General features: G+C 42.0%; 1 protein-coding gene and 1 non-coding gene across 9 annotated transcripts in view; both read left to right on the top strand.

The window, feature by feature from the left end:
• The window catches only part of LOC128405330 (endophilin-A1), a 277,258-nt gene that overhangs the window by 57,135 nt on the left and 194,031 nt on the right, over positions 1 to 26,092 (top strand). For 7 of the 8 annotated variants that reach the window (XR_008328267.1, XM_053371855.1, XM_053371857.1 and 4 more), the window contains 4 exons: positions 5,321 to 5,494; positions 9,816 to 9,941; positions 11,381 to 11,502; positions 20,823 to 20,948. Coding sequence is in view for 7 of the 8 variants with exons in the window: in XM_053371855.1 (XP_053227830.1) it covers positions 5,321 to 5,494; positions 9,816 to 9,941; positions 11,381 to 11,502; positions 20,823 to 20,948 (548 nt within the window). In the remaining variant the exon portion in view is untranslated. The remainder of the gene's footprint in view (positions 1 to 5,320; positions 5,495 to 9,815; positions 9,942 to 11,380; positions 11,503 to 20,822; positions 20,949 to 26,092) is intronic. The other variant, XM_053371856.1, reaches the window with a different exon arrangement.
• Positions 10,546 to 10,671, top strand: LOC128405486 (small nucleolar RNA SNORA40). Its single transcript, XR_008328317.1, has one exon. It is a non-coding gene; the product is annotated as a small nucleolar RNA SNORA40 (small nucleolar RNA).

Genomic DNA, 26,092 nt, shown 5'->3' on the forward strand with positions numbered 1-26,092 from the left:
TTATAGCTGCTTCATAATTAACAGTGATCCGATTTGTTTTGTGGCATAAATGGTGCATGTGTAGAACATTAGCCATGGCACTCTCATTCAAATTCAACTCGAGGGCTCAGCGGCAGGCGGGTCACGAGCTTCAGGGAGTAGCAGCACAAGCTCCTCCATATGTTCTTGCGGCATCTTACTATGGCTATGAGTGCAAGATAAGTTCCCCAAAGAACCTAATCGTGTTCTGTAATTACAGTGCGGCTTTCTGCTGGCTAGAAATGAGGGAGAAGCTAAAACCCTCATCAGATAATTTGTAAATTACTTTACATGGCGGATGCCTAACTCAGTTGGTTTTCAACTGCTGAAATTATAAATAATTGTAACAGATGTGGCAATATGGCTGGCCTCCAATAAATGAGGCCCTTGATAATTTGGCCGACCCTTTGACAGGCCAATTTAATAAAATGTGAACAAAATCTTCTTGCTAATAATTTATCATCCCTTTTCCCAATAGAATAAATTTAATTACCCTAGCAGTTAACAAGGTCACACCCAGATGCCAAACTCAGCTACAGTTTTGATAATGCAATCAGGAATTGAGAGGTGATGACAGCGTTGTTGTTTTTTTCATTACCTGGCTTCACATAAACACAGGTGGCGTAGCTTTCTTGTCAGTTTTTAATAATTACAGGCTATTATGGAATGCATAGTTAGCAGATTGAAAACCACACTTTGGTGAATTTGTTTGAGTATGATTGAGATTCTAATGTATAGAGATGATAATATATAACAAGCGTCGCTCCTGGTTTACTCTGTTACTGTGCAAGATTTGATTTCTACTGGTGACAGAAGTGTAACCATTTTGCACACTTTGGGGTAGCTGGCTAATAAGGCTGTGTTTGTTAGCAACAGTAAGACGGAAGAGCCAAACAACACCTTTTCCTTCCTAATCAAACTAACTCTGCCTTCCCAAGCTAATATACAACCGTATCACACAATTGCATGCTGGTAACCCCAGAGGAAACCTTAAGGTCACCAGGTCCGACTCTGCATATGAGGCAAGATGCTCCATATACAAGTGTTACTATATTGAATTAGAAAACACAATCTAGGTGTCAGTGTGCTGAATGCAGAAAGAGCGTGCAAAATATACTTAAAATGGCGTGGAAAGGCGTTTAATTGGAGTCTCTGTAAAGTACTGACTGCATTCAACAAAATTGTTTGAAAGTCTTCTCTAGCACTGATAATATGGTCAGCAATATGTAGAACAGTTTAGCGTGAAATTAATGCTGCAGTTTTGATTTCACTGAGGCATTGGAAAGGACTTAGAATGATAGTCACAGACAAATGTCCAGATGGCACCCCACACATTAACATGGGGCTTTAAGCTACAACAGGAGAAAGGTGTCCAAGTATTGCCGAACTGTCTGGCATGTGGACTCTGGATTATGGCCATATGCAACAATCATACAGAATTCATTATGAAGTTAGAGCTCTGTGAGTCGTCCCCCGCCCCTGCTTTCTGTCTGCATTGGGCATTCTTCATCATGGACATGGAAGATTCCAAGATGTAGATGAAAATTGGCTAAGCTCATCACATCCTGATGTTTTTAGGCTCAATAAGGCTGAGCTCTGTTGTGTTATGGAATGTTCTCATAGTCTATAAAGTTGTGTTGCTGTGGCTTCCCTGATGAGTGCCCCATTTCTCTGAAAATTCTGTATTGCCTTCTAGGAATTGTAGTGTGATCCCCATCCTTGTTGCCTTGTTTTCACTCCACAGTACCAACCATGGTGGAGTGCACCTTGAAAATTCAGCCTCCCCTAAATTCAGTGTTCATTTAAAGGTGAACATACCTAGTTGTACCTTCTGGAACAACAAGTAGACTGAAGCTAGCCATCCTTTGACATTTGCATTTCCCCCTGCATTTCACAACGCAGTTATCTAACCTAGTAATAATGTGTACAGAAATGCATATACTGGGGTAAGGTATGCATAAAATATTTGGGGAAATTGCTCTGCAAAAATGTGTATATTGGGCAAAATGATACACACAGGTTTGTATTAGCAGAATATCACATTCGAATCCTGATGTGGATGTGCGTATGTGTTTCAAAAATTTGCATGTGGAGACCTGAACTTAAGACTGGAAAATGACAAACCAAGAGAAAACAAAATTGACATATTCTCTCCCCTCCTAATAACCACCTTAAGGGCTTGCAAGACCCAAAAGAAGTTAAGAGTAAATAATTTCTACACATTCCAGCTTTTCAGATCACCTAATCACCAAATTGATTTATCATTCTGAGATGGAGAAGAATTTTTGGGGGAGGAAGGCAGAATGGTACTCAACTTACATTATAGCTGGGCCTTATATTTTAAACAGCTTGTATGCTATGCCTGGTAATTACAAATTTTGATGCTATTCCTCACTATATAGTGTAATAAATATTGTTACGATGTTTATAAAAATTGATTTTCCTTCGAACTTGCTAGCTGCACTTGTATAAAAACTAAGTTACTGCAGTGTTAACTAAGAAAAACAATTAGTGAGATGTTTCCTTTTATCTTAGCACAGTTATATACAATGCATCTTTTCTATATGTTCAATGCAAACTTGCCATGTGAGCTGCACACGTAACTATATGCATATTTCTTGTTAATGTCATTTCCTTATTAGGTTGATTCACATACAAACTACCATTGGTTCACATGCCTCTGCTTTCCCTCTTGCACTCAGATTCATAGATCCAATTAAGAGTCCTTATAGATTAGTGAAAGTATGCATCTTACCCATGCCAGGCAGGTGCCAGCTTTGAAAGTCAAGAGTATATTCAACCAATTCTGGCAAATCACCCACATTAGTCCATCTATTCTTACAAAATGCAGTGTGATCATATGGGCTTTCTTTTTGAGGCAGATTTTCATGTTATAAAATGAGCAAGTAGGAGAATTGTCCTATTTTGGGAATTATTATTTTTTATTTAGTATTCTACTTTGAGCTATTAGGACAAGTTGGCATTATTGCCCTGTGAGAAAAGAAACACACTTTTGACATATGAATGTGTATTCCTGTTGGCTACACATTGGAGTGGATCCAGATTGCCTTCCATGGATGGAAAGACTACTATCTACAGATTACTTTTGATCCAGTGAAGGGATCACACTGAGGAGGGGCTCTCAGCATGCTAGAGCCACACAGGAACTTCAGAGGAAGGAGGGAATTAGCAAGATGGTGGCTCAGGGAGAGGAGCTTGTTACCTGCTGCACCTCCACGGACTACATACTGGAAAAAACTGCACATGCAAGTACAAATTAGATGGAGGATTTTAACACAAACTTGTTTTGTGTTTCACAACTTGCCAGGTAGATACACTATAGTAATTTGGTATAGTCAGGTGCATGGAGTTCATTGCAGGTGAATGAACCCATTTTTTGTTTCAACTCGAGTGCCAAAATGTCTTGGGCCAGCCCTGCAGGTTAGTAATTTCTTTTGCAGGCTAGTAACTTCATTTTTTCTTTTATAGTGGTAGCATTTGTTGATTTACAAGGAAGTTCTAATTAAATAAATATCAACTTTTGCTGCCTAGAAATCTGAGCACGTAATCCAAACCTGAGTTACATAAACCTTAAACCTTGCAATGTCTCATCCAGTAGCTGCTAACCAAGTTGTTTGGACATAGCATGCTAATAAAGAAAAAGTTGAAGGGCAAATTCTGCAGTACATGGAAACATTTGACATTTGTATAGTCCATACCTGTGTGCCGCAGCACAATTCTGTACACACAAAAATGGTTTATGGATGCAGCCAATAATAACCAGATTAAAATCTGCCACAAATAGAGAGCAGATAAAAGTGAATCAGGTCAGAGGAACCCATGACAAAGAATGAGTTTAGAAAAACAACCCCAATTTAAGCAGAACTAAATTGAGGCTCGCATAATGATTTTTCATACGCTACAGTGGAAGTAAATGCATTGCCAAGCTTCCAACTAGTAGGAACAATTTATTCACCCATTTTCAATACATGGTAGTCAGACAGGGGCTCCATTCATGGAATCAGAGAACTGTAGAGTTGGAAGGGACCCTGAGGATCATTTATTCCTCCTGCAGTGCAGGAATATGCAGTTGTTCTATACAGGGATTGAACCTGCAACCTTGGCATTATCAGCACCACGCTCTCAGATGCTACTTCTTCTGCCTTGGTGCTGCACAAATCCATATTGAGAGTAGAGTCTCTTTGTGCAACCTTTTTTTTTTTCTTTGCCTGGTGAGGGAGTTGGTGGTTACTTCTGCAAGCCCAAGACTCACTTCCAACCCTTGAGGTGGGCTGGGGAGTTTGAGTCGCTTGATAGTTGCTAAGGGTTTGAAAATCAAAGCCATTTGTTGAGGCATCCACTATTGTCACCTTCTGGTTTGGGAAGATATGCAGTTTTGTGTTTCACTTTTTGTCACGTTGTAACTGATTGTATTCTCTAGGGTTAGAATTGTAATAATGGGCTACATGGAGAAGGTTTAGAACTTTTGCTAGCAAACATGTTAGAATTGCGCTACACATTTCATGGCAAATAATCCCAGGGCTCCCATGGTATATCTAGAAGTTTAGACATCAAAACAACACAGATTCCTGTGTTTTGATGATGGTTTGAAACTTCAGCTGATAAAAACTGCTATGCCCATCTTTTGGGCCGTGGTGAGGGGTGCATTATAAGTGCATTACACCAGTGTTCTAATGCCATTTTGCTTTTCATGTTCTTTTGAAGCCTTTAAGAGCTCCTATCAACTGTGTCATCTATGTATTAAGCCAGGACAGAAAAGGCACTAAGAGATGTATTCCCAATAGTTGCACTGTAACTTTGGACCTCCTTTTCCTTGGACACTTCCCCGTGCCTTCCAGAAGCAGTAAAGTGTTTCTTTTACGGACTTTTGATGCCAAAGATAGGATAGGTGAAAGTGTTAGTATAGATCAAGGTGGGATTTTTAAAAAATTATTCAGTGTTTTATAATTAGCATATTGTTATCTGTCCTGTTCCCTTGGGATGAACAGGGCTATGGAATTGAATTAAATAAATTAAATGCCTGTGGGAAACATCCAAATCATTATGACCACAGTTCATATCATAACAGGTACAATCCAAAAAAATGTTTTAGTGAACTTAGCCCTATGTCCAATTGCACTTCAATATTTTCTTTTATTCCACCCCAGCCCCGGCTATAAAAGGTGGTCTTTTGGTGTGCAACTTTTTGATTTAATATGTGAAGCATAGTATGTTGGTAGCAGTATTCATGTTTTGCTTTTATCCCCAAATATTCCAAAGCACTTGCCCTTCTGTTTTCTAGGAATTCCAGCAGTATTCTTTAAGTGAGCTAGAATATCTCATACTATCACAAAAATCTGAAATAAAGCTTTTGAAAGAAAAATTGAAAAGAGCAAATCATACACTAGCAGATCATAGCCTTTGCAGCAGAGATTTCTTGGATTGCATCAGTGTTAAGGCTGGGAAGAAATACAAGGTAGGAAAGCTTTATTGCCTTGTGTATTTGTGTCAAAATGAGGTTGGCAAAGCTTGACATTTTGCTCTGGGACTCGGATAATACCAGTTTTAATAACTGTCGATGCTACTTATAATTCTGGAAGCTTGATTGAAGAGTGTTTTTATTATCTGCCAAAGACTTGTTAAAATAACTGTTGGGAGTAGGAAGTTTTACCTTATTAAACACTGAATAAAGGATTGTTAATTTAATGAAATTATTTAAAGGTTCAATTCTTTGTAGGATTCTTAAGATGAATATTTATTACTTGATACTGTTTGTGAGGATGCCCATTCTTTTCAAACAGATGAACTTAAGAAATTGAGTTTGAGATTTAAAAGTTTGCAATTAATATAAATGCTGAGTTAGGAGTTCTGTACAACTGGTGTTGTTTTATCTTTAGAATTAATTATTGAATCTGAACTCAGTTATTTTCCATTTATTTTACCTATTAGAATTTGTATTTCTCTCTGCTCTTAGATATTCAGGGCTTGTTACATCATGTCATTTAAAAACAAAAAACAAAATATATTACATGAAAATAATCCCACCTATACCTGTATAACACTAATTTCCAGATACCAGCCAAAATATGTCTTTTCATTGGTTCTGATTATTCTTAATTGTGAAGCAGCTCCACAGAACACTAGTCTTCACTCTTCTTGTATGGATAGTATTGTTAATAAAGTAGTTTTGTGTAGTCATATTAATCACAATCATGAGGAAGGAAGATATTTTTCAGATAAAGGGCTTCAATGATTATAGGAGTCTATAGGTCAAAACAGAGCAACTACAGTGGTACCTCGGATTACATACACTTCAGGTTACAGACTCCGCTAACCCAGAAATAGTACCTCAGGTTAAGAACTTTGCTTCAGGATGAGAACAGAAATCATGCTCCGGTGGCGCGGCAGGAGCGGGAGGCCCCATTGGCTAAAGTGGTGCTTCAGGTTAAGTACAGTTTCAGGTTAAGTATGGACCTCCGGAACGAATTAAGTACTTAACCTGAGGTACCACTGTATCTTGAATTATACCTGGAAGCTTGCAAGAAGAGCCCTGGTAGATTAGACCAGGCCTATCTTGTTGAGCATCATGTTTTCCAGAGTAACCAACCACATGCCTATGAGAAGACCACACGCGGGATACAAGCTCAAGAGCCCTTCTGTGGTGCTGGTGACACTGGACATAGCATACATAGCATCGGGACTACTAATTACTGATAGCCTTACCCACCATGAATTTTTTTATTCCCCTATTAATGCCATAGAAGTTGATGGCCAATACAACAACACCCTGTGGTATTTTGAAACTAGGAAATTTGTAAAGATACAAATATGTGGTCAAACAGGGACTCCTTCATCATTCTGGCCCCCGTGAAAGAAGTGGTGCCTTCCACTATCCCAAATTTTTCTAATTTGGAACCATTAGACATAGTTAAGGTGGTTCTATGTCTGAAATACTGTAGAAGGAGGTTCAGTTTTAAAACTGGGCGAAGTGAATCAGGCACCATTTCAACGGTATTTTTTATTTTTAAAGGTAGAACATACAGCTGCAATGGATGTCCTCTTGTCACCCCCTCCCACAAATGTTGTGGACACAGAGTAATTCTGAAACAATTTTGGAGGAAAATGTTCCCCTGCACTAAGACTCACCTTTTTTTGCAATGACTGCCCTATCCCCCCAGAATCCCCAGGATCTGGGGGAAGCTGCCATTTCCGCTTAGGATGCTCAGGGACAACACTGTATCTGAGGCATTCTGGGTAGGAAATAGGTAGCACCGGGGGGGGGCAGGAGGCAAGTGCCCCCCAAAGAAGGAGCTCCCCCCCACTTGCCACCTTCTGTTACTAGACTCCTGCCATTAACATATACTGATACTTTTGGTTCAGAGATCTTAACATGTGAAACACAACTTCCTCACCCAGAAATATACATTGCCTTTTCTGTGCCCACCCCCCCACCCCCTGGAAATCTTTTTTTGGCACTGCCGCTGGAGATAGCATCTGCCACAAGAGGCACCTGACAAGAGGACCTCTGCCATTGCTGCTGCTGCTGCCTGAAAAAAACCGCAAATGGGGCAACAAATTTGGGGGCCATTCTTTGTCCCACACTGTAGTAATGTTTGAAGTGGCCCACTAGCTGTGGTATAACAGAATCTACTTAGTTATGCCACTCTAGTGACCCTTATAAACTATACAGTAGTTCTATTAGCAACCTTTTCCCCACTTCTGACCTGCTCCAGGAAAGCCTCTAGCATGGAACATTTGCACCTCATCGGGGTTTGCACCGACATTTTGTTGCGTCAACCTTTCTATTGTATTGAAGACTTCATAAATGTTCTTCAGAATTCTCTCCATTCCTGTGCTCTTTGGCCTGTGCAACCAGTTCCTCTTCACTTACGGATGATCTACAGCAAAGTGTGTTTTATAATCTGTTCGGCACCATCAATGTACATGGCACTTTACGGATCTTATTATAATAGCCTTTACAATGCTACAAGCATAAAAGTGTTCTTAAAGATTTATATAGCGTAGCAATGCATTAGCGGCGAGAAACATACTCTGCCAGAATAGTCAGCCTGATGTCATCTGTTACCTTAAGTACAATTCTACGTAATTCCTACTGAAGTGTGGATTGACTCACTGGAGTCAGAGAAAGGGTGGTGAGTTGGTGGTACAGTTCTGCAACATCCACCTTGAACACTTGGCAAGAGGGCATCAACCTTAGACTGCAGTTATGTTCCTGGAAGTGACAAGGAAGATGTAAACATGTGTGGAAGATGGAGATGAGGCATTAGAGTTCAGCCGTGTTCACCAGGTGTCATGAGTGCCCCCTTCCGAGGGACCAGGGATGCTGAGAAAACGTGAACAGTGGTCATAGAAGATTAGGTTAGGGACAGCAAGAGAAGTGCCTCTGCCATCCCAAGCCTTCAGTACAGGCAGATAGAGAAATCAATATAACTTATATTGTTTTGGTCTGTGGGCCAGTTCACACTCAACAGTTCTCATGCAAGCACCCCTGGAGTGTTGGAGACAATACTAGGGTTGTGGCCAGGCAGTACTCATGTCCACAAGCCACTTGCCTTCACAGTGGCTCAAAAAAATAATAAGGCTGCAATTGCACAAATCCTGGCCATCAGGGATTCCAGTTTGGCCCATGAGGCCATTTTCCCCAAACCACGTCCATCTGCTCTTCAGCTAATGTCAAGGGAATGTCAGCTGATGGGTGAGAAAACAGAGTTTAAGTCTGCATTGGCTGCACAATCCTGTTCCCAGCAGGAAACAGGATTATGCAGCCAAGTACCATACCTCCTCCTTCCTCAGATTATCCTTATAGTTGATGGGAAGCATATGTTTAAATATGTTTTGCAAAGAGGTGTTCCACTACAGTCCGAGTCCTTATCCGTTTTGCGCAGAAACAAAGAACAGCAGAACCCCATTTCTTTTCTTTTGTGTCATTAAAAAACTGATGAATTTTGAAGGCACTGCAATTGCTCCTTGTTTTACAAAATAAAAGAATTGGAGAAGCATTATAAAGAAAAGGAGCATTATATATCTTGGGCTGCTAAACTATTAAGTGCACCATAATGGTATTAAGATACTGCCCAGCCTTTTAAGCAAAATTATCTAGGAATTCAGTGAAGTTGATCTGAATCTTTCATGCCTTTTACATAAAGGCATATGACATGGTGCGAGCAAGAAGGTTGCCCAGTTTAAGTGCTATTTTCACACATCCTTTCTCCAGATTGCCGTAGAAAGCTGCACATAATATAAACACACACTCTTGTCTCTAGTTAGGCATATTATAGTTAATGACCATATGGTCATTATGGTATAAGATCTACTGTCTGTTGTATTTATATTCCTCAAGCATATTGTTCCTTCAACTTCACAGTGTGTTAAACTATTTCAAAGGGGAAAAAATCCTTTCCCTCTTGTTTCTGGTTGTCCTATCAAGTGTAACCTTGGACCCTTATAGAGCAATTAGATCAGCCTCTATCCCCTCCTTTGTAATGAGGTTTCTTGCATTTCTGAGTCTATAACCCTTTAGTCTTCCCTAATGGGACATCATTATTCTGAAAGAAACAATGTAAATGTAAATGAATATTCTCATTAACGAGTCACAGAGAAACCTTTAGTGGTAGCGCTGTGGTAATTCTGCTTGTTATTTCTCTGATATTCCATGCAGGATTTTTTTTCTTTATAATTCATTATTAGTATTCAAAATTACTTGTTCTTTAATTTTGCATGTCTTTCATAATCCGGTGTTCCAACCAGTTCAACCATGTCCTTGTTTTATTCTCGAGGAACCACCTGTGAAACGTTCAAGGTCTCTGTCCCCAAAGAGCTTTTTGAAAGAGTCGGAGGAATTAAGAAGGCTTAAAATAGCTGAAAGAAAGATTGAAAACTTAGAAAAGACACTGCAGCTAAAGGTGAAAATTATTATTATTATTATAAGAATTAGCTTTCAGTTGGCATAGACAGAGGCAAACAAAAATCACAATGTCATTTTATAAAACCCAGCATACATAGCAATGCATACTTGAAATTGAAATAAGCAAGATGTGTTTTCCATGGGCTTAAAGTTTTACCATTTTCACAGTCAGTCCTGTGCAAAAAAAAAATTGAAATAAAATGTTCAAGCAGCTACTTAAATAGAATTTGAATTAAGGATTGTGGGGCTGGATCCCTGCAAATCTATCTGTCCACCCCAGAGAGTTATATCCCCATGTCTGAAATGGCCATAAGAAGAGCCTCCTGGATCAGGCCAATGGTCCATCTATTCCAGCATCCTGTTCTCACAGTGGCCAACCAGATGCTCGTGGGAGACCATCAAGCAGGCTTTTGGTTTCTAGCAACTGGTATTCAGAAGCTTTGCTGCCTCCAACTGTGGAGGACAGAGCCTAGTCACTGAGGCTAGTAGTCTTTGATAGACCTCTCCCTCCATGCATTTGTCTAATCTTTTAAAGCCATCCAAGTTGGTGGCCATCATTACTTCCTGTGTGGGTTCCATAATTAAACTATGCACTGGGTATCAGCACAGCTTCAGGTTTTGGTTACTCTCATAGACAATAAACCATGGAGTCAAGTGCTAAGAATCAATTCTTTTTTGCAACACACAGTTGATCTGTATTGGCTGTGTTACTAATAGGAAGGAACATGACTTGTTAGTCCCAGGAATACTGTACTCTGCATAGGACAACTTGAGTTTTTCTGATGTCCCATAAAAGCTCTTTATCTCAAAGAGGCCACAGGCGCTTCGAGGATACAGTGAGGTGGTAATGTGTTGCTTCTTGTCAACCACTTTCTGTAGTAATTAAACGATTGTGTTTGGTCACAACCATTTTGAATATTTGTAAGAACGTTTGTGAAATAAATCCATTTCTAAGGCTCTGTATTCCCAATTATTGTTTTCAAAAACAAAAGAAACAAAACTATGCACTGGGTAAATAAGTACTTTCTTTTATGTGTTCTAAATCTTCCTACATCCAGCTTTACTGGATTTCCATGAGTTCTGGTATTTTGAGAGAGGGGGAAAAACTTTATCCGTTTTCTCCATGTCATGCCAAGTTTATAATTGTATAAACTTCTGTCATCTCACCTCTTACTCGCCTTTTCTCTAAACTGAAAGTCCCAGACATTGCAACCTTTCTTTGTAGGAGAGTCTCTCCATCCCTTTGATCGTTTGGTTGCCCATTTCTCAACCTTTTTCCAACTCTAAATGCCATGGGTGTTTCTGTCACCGTGTATGAACATTGTGTTGTCAGTTGATCGTAAATAATAATAAAAAACTTAGCTGTAGCAGACTGCCATTTTAAGCGCTTGCATTTTACTCAGTTGTATCTTATCACGTCACCTTGGTATTATGCAGATCCAAGAAAACGATGAGCTGAGGCAAACCCATGAAAAGCGCAAAAAGAGGCTGCAGATGTTACAGACCAACTACAGAGCAGTAAAAAAGCAATTAAAACAATGGGAGGAAAGCTATAGCAAGTAAGTTACACAGCTCATTAAAAACCATTATATGTATTAAATCTGAGTGTAACTTTTGCTGCTTAGGTGTTCTAGAAAAGAAGTAGATTAAAGCAGGGAAAAGATAATTTCCTGATACTGTTCGTCTTTATTGCACAGGCTCATGTGAGTAAATGTTACTGTATAAACAAGTGGCATAAACTGGAATTCCATTTATTTATTCCATTATAAGTTTCATGAATGAACAGGGCCACCAATTACTTTTGTTGTGAATGGTCACTGTCATTTCCTTGTACCTGTGTTTTGTGGGCATTTAGTTCCACTGTTTATATATACCGTATTTTTTGCCCTATAGGATGCACTTTTCCCCCTCCAAAAATGAAGGGGAAATGTGTGTGCGTCCTATGGGGCGAATGCAGGCTTTCGCTGAAGCCTGGAGAGCGAGAGGGGTCTGTGTGCACCGACCCCTCTCACTCTCCAGGCTTCAGGAGAGCCGCAGCGCCAGCCCCACAAGGTCGGGGGACAGCGGGGAGGCGGAACGCCGCCATCCCGCTGTCTCCCGATGTGGTTTGGAGGCTGACGGCGGGGAGATGCGTGCTTCTCCCCGCTGCCAACCCCGCAAGCTCCGGGGACAGTGGGGAGGCGCAGCGCGTCTTCCCGCTGTCCGCGGACCTGGTCTGCAGGCAGGCGGCGGGGAGAAGAGCGTTTCTCCCCGCTGCCTGCTCCGCAAGCTCTGGGGACAGCTGGGAGGCGCAGCGCGTCTTCCCTCTGTCCCCGGACCTGTTCTGCAAGCGGGCGGCAGGGAGAAGAGCGCTTCTCCCCGCTGCCTGCCCCGCAAGCTCCGGGGACAGCTGGGAGGCACAGTGCGTCTCCCCGCTGCCGGCCCCACAAGCGCCTGGGGGGGGGGAATAATTTCCCCCCCCCTTTATTCCCCCCCCAAAAAACTTGGTGCGTCCTATGGGGCGAAAAATACGGTAGCTTTTTTTCTCTATCCGTGAAGAAAGGAGGAAGAAGGCTGTGCATATGCTTGGGGAGAGGGCTTGAGCGAAGGCTCAGACGAGTAATGCCAAACCACCCCTTTGTTTTTGCTGCAATGAACTTAACACAGTATGGCAACTTTCTCTAAGTTGTCAAATGGTTTGTTTCACCTCTCCTAAAATCCTTCTTAATTAATGAGTTTACAGTGGGGGATATTCAACCAACTTTACTCAGTGTAGATCCATTGAAAAGAATGAACATGACCAAGCTATGTCCAGTCATTTCAGTGGGTCTGTCTGAGTAACAGTTAGGTGAATATCACCCATTGCTTTAATTGTTTGTTTACATGTAGATTTCATTGTACACTCCAAATAATTCTGCATAGTATGCAATAATCATTATAAACACCTGAAACATTTATTAATATATGCAGTTATACTCCACTTTTACTGTTAGGTCACATGGTATAACATCTATGAGCAATGGGCAAGAACAGCTTAGATTTTAAATTATGGGCAACTTAAGCAGGTCCATAGCTTGGTGACCAGGAGTGCCCATTTCCAGCTATGGCCCCTTTGGACAGATATTACATAGCCAATGTTCTCCATGTCTGATAACTTCCAGATTAATTATTGCAGCATGCTGAACATAGGGCTACCATTGAAGACAACAGTTCTGAAACAAAGCAGCCAGATAACTGTTTGGGGTTCCATCTCTAATTTGAATAACCCCCATTTTAAAACAGCTGCACTGATTGCCGGTTCGTTTCTGGGCCCAATTCAAGGTGCTCATGTTAGTAGATATTTGCCATAAATGACTTGGGCCCCAAATATCTGAAAGTCAGCCTCCTACCTTACAGACCCTCTTGAGTGTTATGGTCAGTAGAGGGGATTCTCTTGGTCGCTCCACAATTAATTTGCACAGATTGCATTGTTAATTCAACACCAGAATGTGTTGCTAATTAATCATTTATGCGTATAAGTTATACGGAAGAAGGTGATCAATTCATAAACCCGGATTAAGCAATGGTAGTGAAAATAACAGTAAAACTAATTGAAATTCTGCTATTTCTTTGAATGGGTTTTTAGAAATAACTCTGAATCAAGGCCATGTATTGATTTCTTCAGGGGCCTTTGCTGGTTTTTCTATTCCCCGTAGATAGCTGTTGTGTGTCTGGGTTTATTAAAAGAAATGAAATGACCACCTTTTCTGCTCCCATTATTTCCCTGCCCTAACCAAATGGGGGCTCTAGGTATGTTGAACTGGTACTAAAAACCACACACAACGATCTTTTATTTTCTGTTTTATGATGTGGAGCACTCCGAGACACTTGGGTTCATTTACCAAATTAAATAAAAACAGTTTTTGTTGAGCTATTTAGCCCAGAATCACAACCACATAGGGATGGTGTTCAATGAACACAGCAAATTAGCATGGATGTTCCTCTCTCTGGAAAAGCCCCAGTCTTCAGTAGAAGGAGTTTTGATATGTTGGTTGAATATGCCTCTTCCACTGGGATAATGAATAAATTTAATGTTATAAACTTGTCATCTGTGCACAGGGTTTGTAGTATCACTGAGCAAGGAACTTTTTGGACAATTAAAAAGCCCCTCAAATATTTATTTTAGGACCACAGTTATGCTAGCCCTGATCCAATATCAGGATACCCTTGGATCTACAGGTATAGGGCGGTATACAAAATAAATAAATAGTAATAATACATGTTATTATCATGCCTGGTTTCCCACATGCTGCAGGGAATATCAATTATATTATCTTAAATCGGGAGGCATAAGCTCTGAGCAGTACATTACTGGAAAGGCTTTGGATGGCTAAATTGTGAAAAGAAATTGTTTTTGAAATAACATGGTGTAGGGACATAGGAAGTGGTTGTATACCAAAGCCAACCATTGGCCCTTGTAGCTCAGTGATGGCTTCAATGGACAGCTCTGACTTTCCCATTTCAGATAGATCTTTCCCAGACCCGTCCAGAGATCTGGACTGAACCTGGAACCTTTCGAATGCTAAACATGTGCCATGCCACTGAGCCACAGGTCTCCTCATTATTGTGGAGAGAGGCGGAGAGACTTTTAAGTGGTTGCATTTCTTGAATATTTAAAGGGTTTCTTGATTCCTCATGTATAAGGGGAGGCATAGCTTATAAAGAGGGTTTTTCCAGTCTTAAAAAAAAAAATCAAAATCATATATAAGCTTCTGGCAAGGGAAATAGTTGTGTCATTTATCACAATCCTTTAGGTGTCCAAAGCAGATGCACAAACACATTCCACAAAGTAGTATTGACTGCTAGAAATAACATTTTCTGATAAAGAAAATGCTGCGATTTGAAAATGTGAGGCCATTGCAGCCAACACACTTTCCTACGGAATGGTGTATTCGGGGGGGTCAAGTTCGACCGGGGGGGTCCGGCACACTTCCCTCGCGCAGCTCTGGTCTTCCCCCCGGGACCTTTGACTCCAGCAGAGTAAACACAGCAGAAGAAGAAGCTTGAACGTTCTGTCGTGTGGTGGCAATAACTCAGGCTGACACGCAGCTCTCCTTATCTTAAAGTCTTTATTGCTGTACAGATCAACACATCGTAAATCTTCCCGGTGAGACGCAACTCATGTTGCTCCTTTCTCCATGGAGCCTAACACGCAGACTGAAAAACACACAGAGAAATCCACGCCCCTTCCGTGTTCTCTGCCCGCCCTCAGAATGTGAGGCGTCATCACTCAGAACTCTTAACCCTGTCAGTTCTGAGCCCCCTCAACACCCCCTCTCGAATCACGTTCTGAGAGGACTTCTGAGTGTTCAACACCTTCCCCATTGCCTTCCGCCCCTTCCTGGCATCGTTGTTAGGCACCTGTTGAACCTCACAAACCTCAGGTTCGCACTGTGCGAAACCAACCCACGCATTTGTGACCTGAAACCTCTCAGGTGGAATTCCCTTTGTTGCCCTTGAAGACCGCCTGGGCACAAACTGGGGTTCTTCTCCTGACCCACTGGGGCCAGCATGTGCGTCTTCCTCATCAGAAGACTCCCCCTCTGACTTGACACGTCTGTGAGCTTTCTCCATTATGCGCACAGGAGATGAGGGCTCACTCTTGGACACTCCCTTACCAACCTGTGGAGACGCCCTACTCTGTTCAGGGTCCTGGTCTCCACCAGCAGGTTCAGGCTCTGGCTCTCTTTCCTCCTCAGAGTCGGACAGACAATCTGAGTGAACGTCAGAGCGCACTTTGCGCCTAGCCCAGCCATCCTGCTCAAAGAACTCAGCCTGTTTACTGACCAGAAGCTTGGTCTGATCACCTTCTGGGTATGCGAATCTCCACCCCTTGGTCGCGGGTTCATACCCACAGAAGATCATTTCCTGGTACTTTGGACCACCTTCTTGCTGCAACCACTTTGGTACAGGCACCATGGCCCTGCAACCAAAAGAACGGAAGAAATGCACAAGCGGCTTCTGTCCGTTGAGCAAGAAATACGGGGTGTCACCTACCACTGCATTGTAGCACCTGTTCATCGTGAAATTGGCCGTTTTTACCGCCTCCCCCCAAAAACTGTGAGGCAAACCAGAGTCATCCAGTAGGATCTCGGATGCTCGAACCAGGGCTTTACTCCTCAGCTCTGCCACGCCACTCTCCTGAGGAGAAGTCACCTTGTGACGTATCCCCCTCTGGCGAAAGAAACCCTTTAGAGCAGACCCAGTGACCTCCGAACCACGGTCGAACTGGAAACCTTGCAGCTTGGTGGAGAACCTCTGTTCCACCTCTGCAACCCAATCCTTGATCAGTTGCGCTGCTTCCTCCTTCGTTCTCAGCGTGAACGCCCATGCGTTCCTTGTAAAATCATCTGTCAGCACCATTAGCCACTTGGCCTTGCCCAGACTTGGCTGTGGCATACTTAAAAGGTCTGCATGCACAAGCTCAAAAGGCTTTGTGGTGACCCTCTCCACTCTGGGATCATTAAACCCCTTGTTTCTGGCTTTCCTGCAAGCCTTGCACTTCAAAGGTTTACCACATTCTTTTACCTTGCAACCTTTGGTGCACTCTGATAACAACTGAACGTCCTCACAGGACCCATGTGACATCCTCTTGTGCCACACGCAAGCACACGACACATGAGTGTGGTCAGTGGCTTTCCCCTCACCCTCGAGAGGTGATTCCAGAACAAAGAGGTTGTTCTGATTTCTTTCAACACGTACCAGTTGCTCTCCACCTCTGGAAATTGTACAAACATTTTTTTCAAAACTCACAGAATATCCCTCCTGTAAAAGAGAAGGTACAGACAGCAAGCAATGCTTTATCTCAGGGAGAACATAAACCTTCAATTCAGCCTGTAAAAAAGAGACAAACAAGTTAGAAATATGGGTTACACGGCCCTGTGCACCTGTAGCAAAACTAACAGTTGTCTCAGTTGAAACAGCTTTGCAGTTCCACATTTGTCCATCAGGTGGCGCTGTTATCAAATGGGCATTCGCAGCTGAGTCAACAACCCAACGTAGGACCCTCCCCCCACCGGAGTTGTCCTTCTTTGTTGCCTTAGCAACTGACTTCCTGCTCCTCCCGACCTTGGAGCTCTCGCTGCAGGTGTTGTCCAAAACCGCCATCGCCGCAGACAGTTGAAAAACGCTGTCCTCCCCTTCCGGCCGACCCTGGGATTTTCCACGCTGGCCTCTTCTCCCGGGCTGGTTCCCATGGGAAACGACCTTGGGCGCATCCTGCCTTGGCTCTCTCGCTCTCTGTGGGCAGTTGCGACACAAGTGGTCCGGGGAGTTACAAACAAAGCAGCGGCGAACGGAAAAAGCCTGAACAGAGCACTCCGCTGGTCTGGCCCCCCTGCTGCTGGAGGAGCCGCCCGAGCCAGCCTTGCCCTCTCTGATACGCCGTTCTTCTTCATCCCCCAGACGGCCGGTCACATATTCCAGCGTCAGCTGCTGTGGATCCATTGACTCCAGAGTTAGACACAAATTGTCATAACTCTTGTCCAGAGAGCTGAGCAAGATATAAACTTTCAGCTCCTCTGAGAAGTTCACCTGCAGCAATCTCAGCTGGTTGAACACAGCAAGCATCTCAGTTACATGCTTCCTGATGCTGACCCCAGGACGCAGCTTCATCTCAAACAAGCGCCTGGTGGTGTGTATCTTTGCCCCAGCAGTTGTTCTGTGGTGCACTCTCTCCAGCGCACGGTAGGCCTCTACAGCAGTCTCAAGCCCCTCAACCAATGGCAGTTGCGAACCCTCCAGGCTGAGCACTATAGCTCCCAGGGCCTTCTGGTTCCTTCTGCGCGAGGCATGGGCTTCTGCGACTTCCGCTGCCGTTGCTCCGGCTCCTGGCTGGGGCAATGGGGCCTGTAGCACCGCCTCCCACAGACCCTTGGCTTGTAGCCAGGCCTTTAGCTTCCTACTCCACTCTTCCCAATTCTTGCCGTCCAGCCTCTCAAAAGGGACGGAGTACGATTCATGGCTGTCTGCCATCTCTCCCCCGGGGCCCGGCCTACTTACAGGTACCTCCCGGTCCGGCAGATCCTTCCCAGCGAGCTCCTCCCGGCTGGCTCCAGCTACTCCTTAGCTGGCCTTTGGCTGCTGGCCTCTTTGCCTGCAGATTCTCTTTCCCAGCGTCTCATCGGCTGGCCTCCTCACACGCACGAACGTTGCTTATCTTTATCGCTGATCCCCATAACCTATTCGGGGGGGTCAAGTTCGACCGGGGGGGTCCGGCACACTTCCCTCGCGCAGCTCTGGTCTTCCCCCCGGGACCTTTGACTCCAGCAGAGTAAACACAGCAGAAGAAGAAGCTTGAACGTTCTGTCGTGTGGTGGCAATAACTCAGGCTGACACGCAGCTCTCCTTATCTTAAAGTCTTTATTGCTGTACAGATCAACACATCGTAAATCTTCCCGGTGAGACGCAACTCATGTTGCTCCTTTCTCCATGGAGCCTAACACGCAGACTGAAAAACACACAGAGAAATCCACGCCCCTTCCGTGTTCTCTGCCCGCCCTCAGAATGTGAGGCGTCATCACTCAGAACTCTTAACCCTGTCAGTTCTGAGCCCCCTCAACATGGTGACTGTACGCAATTATTCTGAAGTAAATTAGTAATCAGGAATGGCTCTGGTTGCACAGAAGGTGAATCCAAAGGATGCCAAGAATCGTTCCATACACACTGGCTTTTGTTCAGGGGAGGTGTGAGGCACTTTGCATACTCATGTCAGTGTTTGGGGCAGCTCCATGCTTCCCATCCCCTTTATGTACCTGAAGCTCAGCATTGTTTTGAATGGGAAATTCATGCAAGGAGCTCCTTGTATGCAGCAGAGCACCCACAGAACATTGGATCAAGCTGAATATTTCTATTTAAAATATAAAAGATGTTTTGTTAACTTGCAAGGTCACTTTGAGAGAAGTGATTCTAAGACATAATTAGACCAGGACTTTGTCAAACCAGATGCAAAGGGAAGATTACAAACCGTCACATCCATACCTTACCTGAGACACAAGAAATCCAATCAGAGTTGCTGGAACAAAGGAATCTCATGTTCCTTGAATTCGCCATGTGGCTTTTACAGGGACATCAAAGGGCAGCATGTGAGTAAAGCATTGTACTCCCCTAGAACTCATTCTTAGAAGTAAACTGCCCTTCTGGTGTAAATGAAAATATAGGGCACTGCATGCACTTTTAAAACCTATGCATTGTTCATATATAATTTTAATGGAGAACATTTGTTCTATAAATTTATTATTTTTAGAAGGCTTTTTATTTTTCTAAAAATGAAATGATTTTAATTTACAATTTCTAATGATTAGAAATAGGTATAATAATAGGAATAAGAATATCATAAAACTAATAATAAATCAATAATACCTTAAGAGATGGTATTCAAAATTCAAATATTAATGTATAAATATATGAATAATATAGATGACGGAGATTTTTTTCAGGAACATGTGCAAATACATCTGTATTGGCTTATAATTTGATTCAATTATTTATAATTTGATTCAATTGCTTGGTTCTCTTCCTATCACTGTTAATATGACCTCTATTTATGTCCTTTCTTCTGTTACAGTTTTTGCACACTACTGCCTATCAAACGTTTCCCATACCACTTTGTCATTTCAGTTTGGTTTTGCACTTATGACTCACCATAGTCAGCAAGGTTGTTTATGCAAGGCATAAATTAGAGGGGTTTTCTCCTCTTGTCTGCTGATTATTTGTCTTTTTCTGTCCACACTGTGTGGGATCATGCTCAAACCTCCCCAAACACAGCAGAATGGGAACGTAAATTGAACATGTAGTAAGGCCATAAGCAGCATTCTCTTGGGAGGAAAGTGGACAATGTCATATGTCAGTTCTTGCCACAAAGCCTTTCATGTAATGTTTGTGTTGTGGCATGCTTATGAATCACATCTCCAAATTCCTTCCGAAGACAGACAGTAGAATCCCGAGCTTAGTTGTAGTGTCTTGTACAACAGCAACATTCTGTTCAAATGCAATTGATTTACTCTCTCCAAACAGAAAACTGGCACTATGTGGATTTACATAATTTTATGTTAGTAACAACCCTGGGGCAGGGGTAGGTTTGTCTGAAAGACGTGGACGTATCCAAGGCCACCCAGTATGTCTCTTGGCTAAGCAGAGCCCTGATCTGAGTTTACCAGAATTCTGTGCTTTGACTATCAGCCAGTTGGATTGTGGAGCACAATGAGTTTAGAAAAGAGGTGTCATGTATGCCTGTGATGTCATGGATCTTTGTGCAGGAAGTTGTAGACTGCATCACCATGGTGGTTTTGGGAGTACAGAGGCCTGACAGTAGGCTTGTAACTGGCACCACGAATGTCGAAGCACCATTTGCGGGAACCAGCGTCTCCATATGAGGGCTGTGTATGAAAACACCATGGTTTGTGAAGTTCTGATTGTCTGAAAAGGAACTGCCAAGATCATGAAGAAGAGCTCCCTCCTTCTTGTCTTTGTGTGTTGATATATGCTTAGCTACTTCCTTCAGATCAAGTGTTTGTGCTACTTAAGGATCAGTTGACACTGGGTGCTGGGAGAATTGGTGGCTCCTCACCTTTCTCTGAGACTGTGTCTGACATCTCTACCTTTCACTTTCTCCCTGCTGACTGTGCAAACGAAGGCGAACGTTACAGTTTGACACACACCATTTCTGAACTCTAGTGCCACATCAGCAGTTTATCCTTCTGAAATTAGTTAACGGAAATTTCAGTTTCTTGACGTGAAAATTTAGGGGCTATGTTTCAGTAATGCCATTACATGTCAAGTGTTGGGACATTACACTTTTCACGGACATGTAAAACCGTTTATTTTATAGATTTTGTTGTTGTCGTTGTTTGTTTAAATACAGGCCTGGAAGCGGTAAAAATGGAACAGAGCGTTCTCATCCCCGGCAGCTGTGTCAAGAAGATTCTGATGCTGTGTGGAACGAACTGGCGTATTTCAAAAAGGAACACAAAAAGCTATTGATTGAAAAGTGAGTTTCTTTCTTTCTTTCTTTTTAAAATGCATATACATTGAGAAACGTGCTGCTAGTTTGCTAAATCTTCTTCTCGTTGGGGTTTGAAGGCTACACGAAGGAATTCCTTTCAAATACCAAAATTAAATCATCTTCGTCTCCTAGAAAGAGAGAGGAAAGCACCATCCTCCTCCCACCCCTCCTTTTAAATCAGTGACAACAAGTTTGCTAGCACTAACAGAAACTGTATTGCATGATCTAGGGATTGTGTTAATTAATGTGGCTCTCATCTGTTGGAGGTGTCGCTCTTCATTAGCCTGTATTTTACACACTGCCGTGCTTCATTTTTGGAATGAGGTGGTGAGGGGATAACCTAGCCAGCCATCCTTGTTTGATCTCCTTGATAGGTACGCAATGCAGAATGCCTCAGCTCTCTTGGTTCCCTGCCCTGTCCTGCTAATCCCAGCTGAGCTCATTATGGTGTAGCCTTGCTGCTACTCTTGGAGCCAGAGCTGTCCAAGCTAATTACTGGTAGCAGCAGAGCTGCCTGTTAAGGGTCTGGAGTGGATCTGCTAACATGGTCCTTCGTAGTGACCTGCGAAAGGCATGAGGGAGTTGCTCTCTTTCTTGCCATGCACAGCTTGTCCTTTGGGTTTAGTACTGATCCCTTCACACAGCTCTTTTAGCTGTGGTAAGTGTAAAACTTGGAGAAGGAATTCTTACTTTAGAAAACATACAGTTTGCCTCTTTGATCTTATAATTCATAGACTATTACACTCACCCTGGTAAAGTAAGAGCATTTCCCTTTCATACTAGAAAAAAGGGAGTTGGTAGGGATTGCATAATTATTCTTTTAATTATGTTTTAAAATGTCTTTTGTCAAGTTGATTTTGTTGTTTAGCATTGAGTGTGCTTAAAACTCTGAACGTTCCCCCCCCCCCCCCGTTCTTTTGAGACTTCAGCAAATTTGTCAGAAGTGTGCCTGCATTGATAGAACATCTAGAATATTATATTGGCAGTAAAATGCTGAAGGGCCTACCTTTAAAACTTCACTGTTGGAACTACAAAAATACTGCTGTATCCATAGCACAAGCTATTTTTGGTTCTGTCTGTGTTGGCCACTTAAAAATATATATATGACACTATGATCGCTTGGATAATGATTTTCTGACACATTTACTGGCATCATAGGTTTTTGTATCATCACATAAAGATAGTAGCATATGGGATTCTACCATAGAATTTCTGAAAGCCGGAGATCTTCTTTACATTTTTTTTACTGCGTCTTGCAATGTTTTAGAATTCTGATTCTACTCCATTGTTCCAAGCACTAGACCCTACACTGGCCAGTTGCATTTCAGCATTATTCTGACATCTTAGGAAAACGCTATGGGAAGAAACTTGGGTAGTGCTTTTTCCAGAAAGATAGTCATGTTAGTTGGTTGCAGCAAATATAACAGGGGTTTGTATCTAACAATCAAACAATTGCCTGCTCCGAACAACTTCCATGAGTGCAACCAAACTTCCCCATCCTCTCCTCCCCTCCCTTAAAGTTGAACACATTTATTATGGCATAAGCTTTCACCGACGTCAGTCGATTTCATCAGATTCAGGAAGTGTTATCCTGTCTTATGAGGTTTGCATGGTTGGGAGAAGGAGAAACATAAACACTGAGATCACAAAAGAAACGAAGTGAAATAAAATGCAAAAAAGTACAGATGGTTCTAATTGCATTATCAGCAGTGGCCATTTGCAAAAATTAAATAAAATAAAAAATATTGATGACTCTGTTTTGGGAGGCCAATTAACATAGTGTAGTGTTGTAAAAACCTGTTCCAGTTCAATCCACATTTGAGCTTCCTTGTAACCTTGGTCTTCAAGGAAAAAGCAATCTTAAATGGACTGGGGTTTGTTAAGGATAGAATACTGGAAGAAATAAATAAAGCTTAAAAGACTTATACAAAGTTCTGATTATGAACTGTGCTGTGATAGATTTGCAAAAAAAGAGCTGCTCATTTTTCAAATGCTTTATCTCCAAAGTCATCGAATCTACCTCTGATTTGTAGCAAATGCTGTTCAGTGACAAGGAAGATCATAAATTGACTGGTCCTACTGGTCTTTTTCTTATGTTTCCTGTGAAGGCTTCAAGTGATAAAGCCATGTTCTTAGAACAGCAGTATCACCAGCAGAAAAATTGGGTAAGATGTAAGACTGTACCGGTCTTCTCTGATGCACATATTACATCAGTGATGTTTTTAGTCAATAGCATCTGCTGATAGTTTGTATTTTAAAAGTTGCCTATCTCTGTTAGAGAGTCAGCTGAAGGGGGGGAAGAACACAATAAAGATCATTTTCTAAAATAAAGATATTGAGCGGTGACAGGCAAATGTTTTCCCCTTTGCTCTAAAAAGAGCCACTTACTGGTCTACATTTGCAGTTAGTACAGATACCCAATTCATTAATTGTAGCACTGTGTCCAAGATGTCTCAGTACCAGGCATGGTTATCTAAGTATTCTATGACTAAATGGTCAACTAATGTTCCTTAAAGGCTCCCCCCCCCCCCCCAGATTTTATATAGCTTGTCTTGCTAGTTCTTGTATGGAATGTAAAGAATTGATCAGGTACGCTGTTTGTGATAAAACCGCCTATCGCATGCATCCTGTGATGATTCACATTCCAGGGAAAGAAACTACTCTGCAGGACACATTCAGCAGACCTTTAACACAACACATGGCAAAATAGTAATTAATTAAGATAGAGCATTTGTACCCCAGTCTTCAGCTAAATCACCTCCCAAGGGGGCTTACACACAAGCAATTAAAACAAGGCAGTCTCTGCCTGCATGCTTACATTCTAAAAGGCATCACACACATATACAGACACACACAGTCACGACAAGGAGGAAAGAGCAAAAAAGCACACTCAGGCACCAGTTCTTAAAGTTAAATAGTAGCTCTTAAAATGACCAAGTGGAATGGAAACAGTTTAGGAGGTGCTGAGCTGATGGAAGGAGCTCTCCTTATTTCATCTTATTGGTAGTGTTTGGCTGATGACCTGTTCAGATGCACGGACCTGATTATTTGTTTCATACTGTTGTGAGCTGTTCTGGGAGCAAAAGTTTAGCAATGGGATATAAATATGATGATCATGTGCAGGAGGACAGGAGATGATTTTTAAAAAGGCATTCTAATGGGGAAGTGTTCAGGAGTTCCACTGTGTGCCTCTGAAACATTTATTCTACCGGGGGTAAAAGGATGAAATTGTCGTATTTCTTCCTTTCTCCATCTTAGCAAAAGCAATTATTGTAGCAGCCTTTCTTTGATTACTTCAAACTAAGGCTTGTTGTAGGTGAACTGTATAGCACAGTTCACTATCTGCTTTAGATGGCGTAGCGGTTGAAACAGATCCATCAGCACAGGGGTACAGTAAACATCAACCTCATCTCAAGAGACAAGGATCTTCCTGTGGCTCTGGATTTAAAGAATCCAATTCCACCTTTTGCCTCCAGAGAAAATCTACTGGATGCTATTTTGTAGATGCAAAGATGGTGGCAAAGATGTTTCCTTCGGTTGCTGACACTTATGCCACAGATACATATTTTTAAAAACACTACGTCAGTTAGTGTAGCCTCTAGCTCTTCTGAAATAGAACTGTGAGCTGCAATAGAAGAAGAAGAAGAAGAAGAAGAAGAAGAAGAAGAAGAAGAAGAAGAAGAAGAAGAATTGTCAATAGCTACTAGGAATTCAGTTACATTCGCAGTGTAGCCATGCACACACGATCATGGGTAAAGTATTTCATCTTTTCTTCCCAGGTAGAAGGGATGGCAGTGTATTAATGTAATCTGCATCAAAAGCTTTGTCCTTGATCACTCATGAAAGAAAAGCCCTAAATTTGCTGATCCCACACTTAGGACTGCTTCCACACTTCTTTGGGATTATGCTTCTACATGGAACTTGATGCTCTTATTGGGCTAATTGACTGTACCTTCCTTGGCATCCAAACCCCATGTCTTTTCTTCCCTAATTTGAAACATAAATGCAGGTGAACTAAAGTACGTTTTATGCTGAATATCTTTACAGCCCCCTTTTTTAAAAAAAGCACATCTATTCTAAGAACTATACTTTAGATGTTCTTCTCGAGAGTTTTGTATGAATCCTCATGACTACAACAATTTTAAATGAACTGTACAGTGTACACCGTCTTCAGACCAGTTGCACCACTATCATCGGCATCTGTAGTCACCACCCCTCCTTTATTAACAAATTTAGCAAAGCAAGCAAAAAGAACAGAGCAAGAGGTAGGCAATGTGGGGAAACCCATTAGCTCACATTAAAAAATACAATAAGTACTGATACAGCCATCTTAATTTAAACATATAAATTGATATGTGTCAAATAAATGTCCAGATAGGTATCCACATGAAACTGACATTTATAAGAAATGTGTTCAAATGTGGCAAAGGCGGTGAGGTCCTCAGACCCTTGCATGGCGGGTATTTACCCTTCCATGCGCAACATATAACTCTCTTAGCAACTATAAAAGGGTTCATGAAATACCCTTTGGTTGTCCTTCCATTAATCCCCATACTGGAATAATGGAGTTTAAAAGTACATGAAAGATAAGGGATTTCACCACGACAACATTAATATGGACAACAACTTCAGACCAAAATGAATATGTCACTGGACATTCTCACATCATATGCCACAATGAGGCATTATTATTACTATTATTTAACAACATTTATGTATTGATTATTTTTTACAAAAAACATTAAAATTATCAACAAGAAGTGTTAAAAGCAAGTAATTTTAATTATTATTATTTTTAAAATGTATCGGCAGACTACAGGTTTATAGCCAGCGAATAAAGTCAAAGCTGTGATTGGCAAATTATCTTTTTGGCCAATGCACAAATGTTATGAATGACTAGAGCTGCCTTTTCTGCCTCTGTCTCATTGCTGCCCAGCTCTGACACTGTGCATTGATGGTGCACCACGGTTGATGGTGTGTCTATGTTTGCAGCATGCGACCTGAGTGATTTTATGGCTTTCAGCCGCAGCAGGTGTGCCTGCCCCCTCTGTTGTACACATCTAGCATGAACACAGCTGCAGCAGAATTATAGTTTATGATGCCCTTAAAAGTGTTGATGGTGTGTTTTA

Source organism: Podarcis raffonei, chromosome 17 (genome assembly GCF_027172205.1).
Source record: "Podarcis raffonei isolate rPodRaf1 chromosome 17, rPodRaf1.pri, whole genome shotgun sequence".
Taxonomy (NCBI): domain Eukaryota; kingdom Metazoa; phylum Chordata; class Lepidosauria; order Squamata; family Lacertidae; genus Podarcis; species Podarcis raffonei.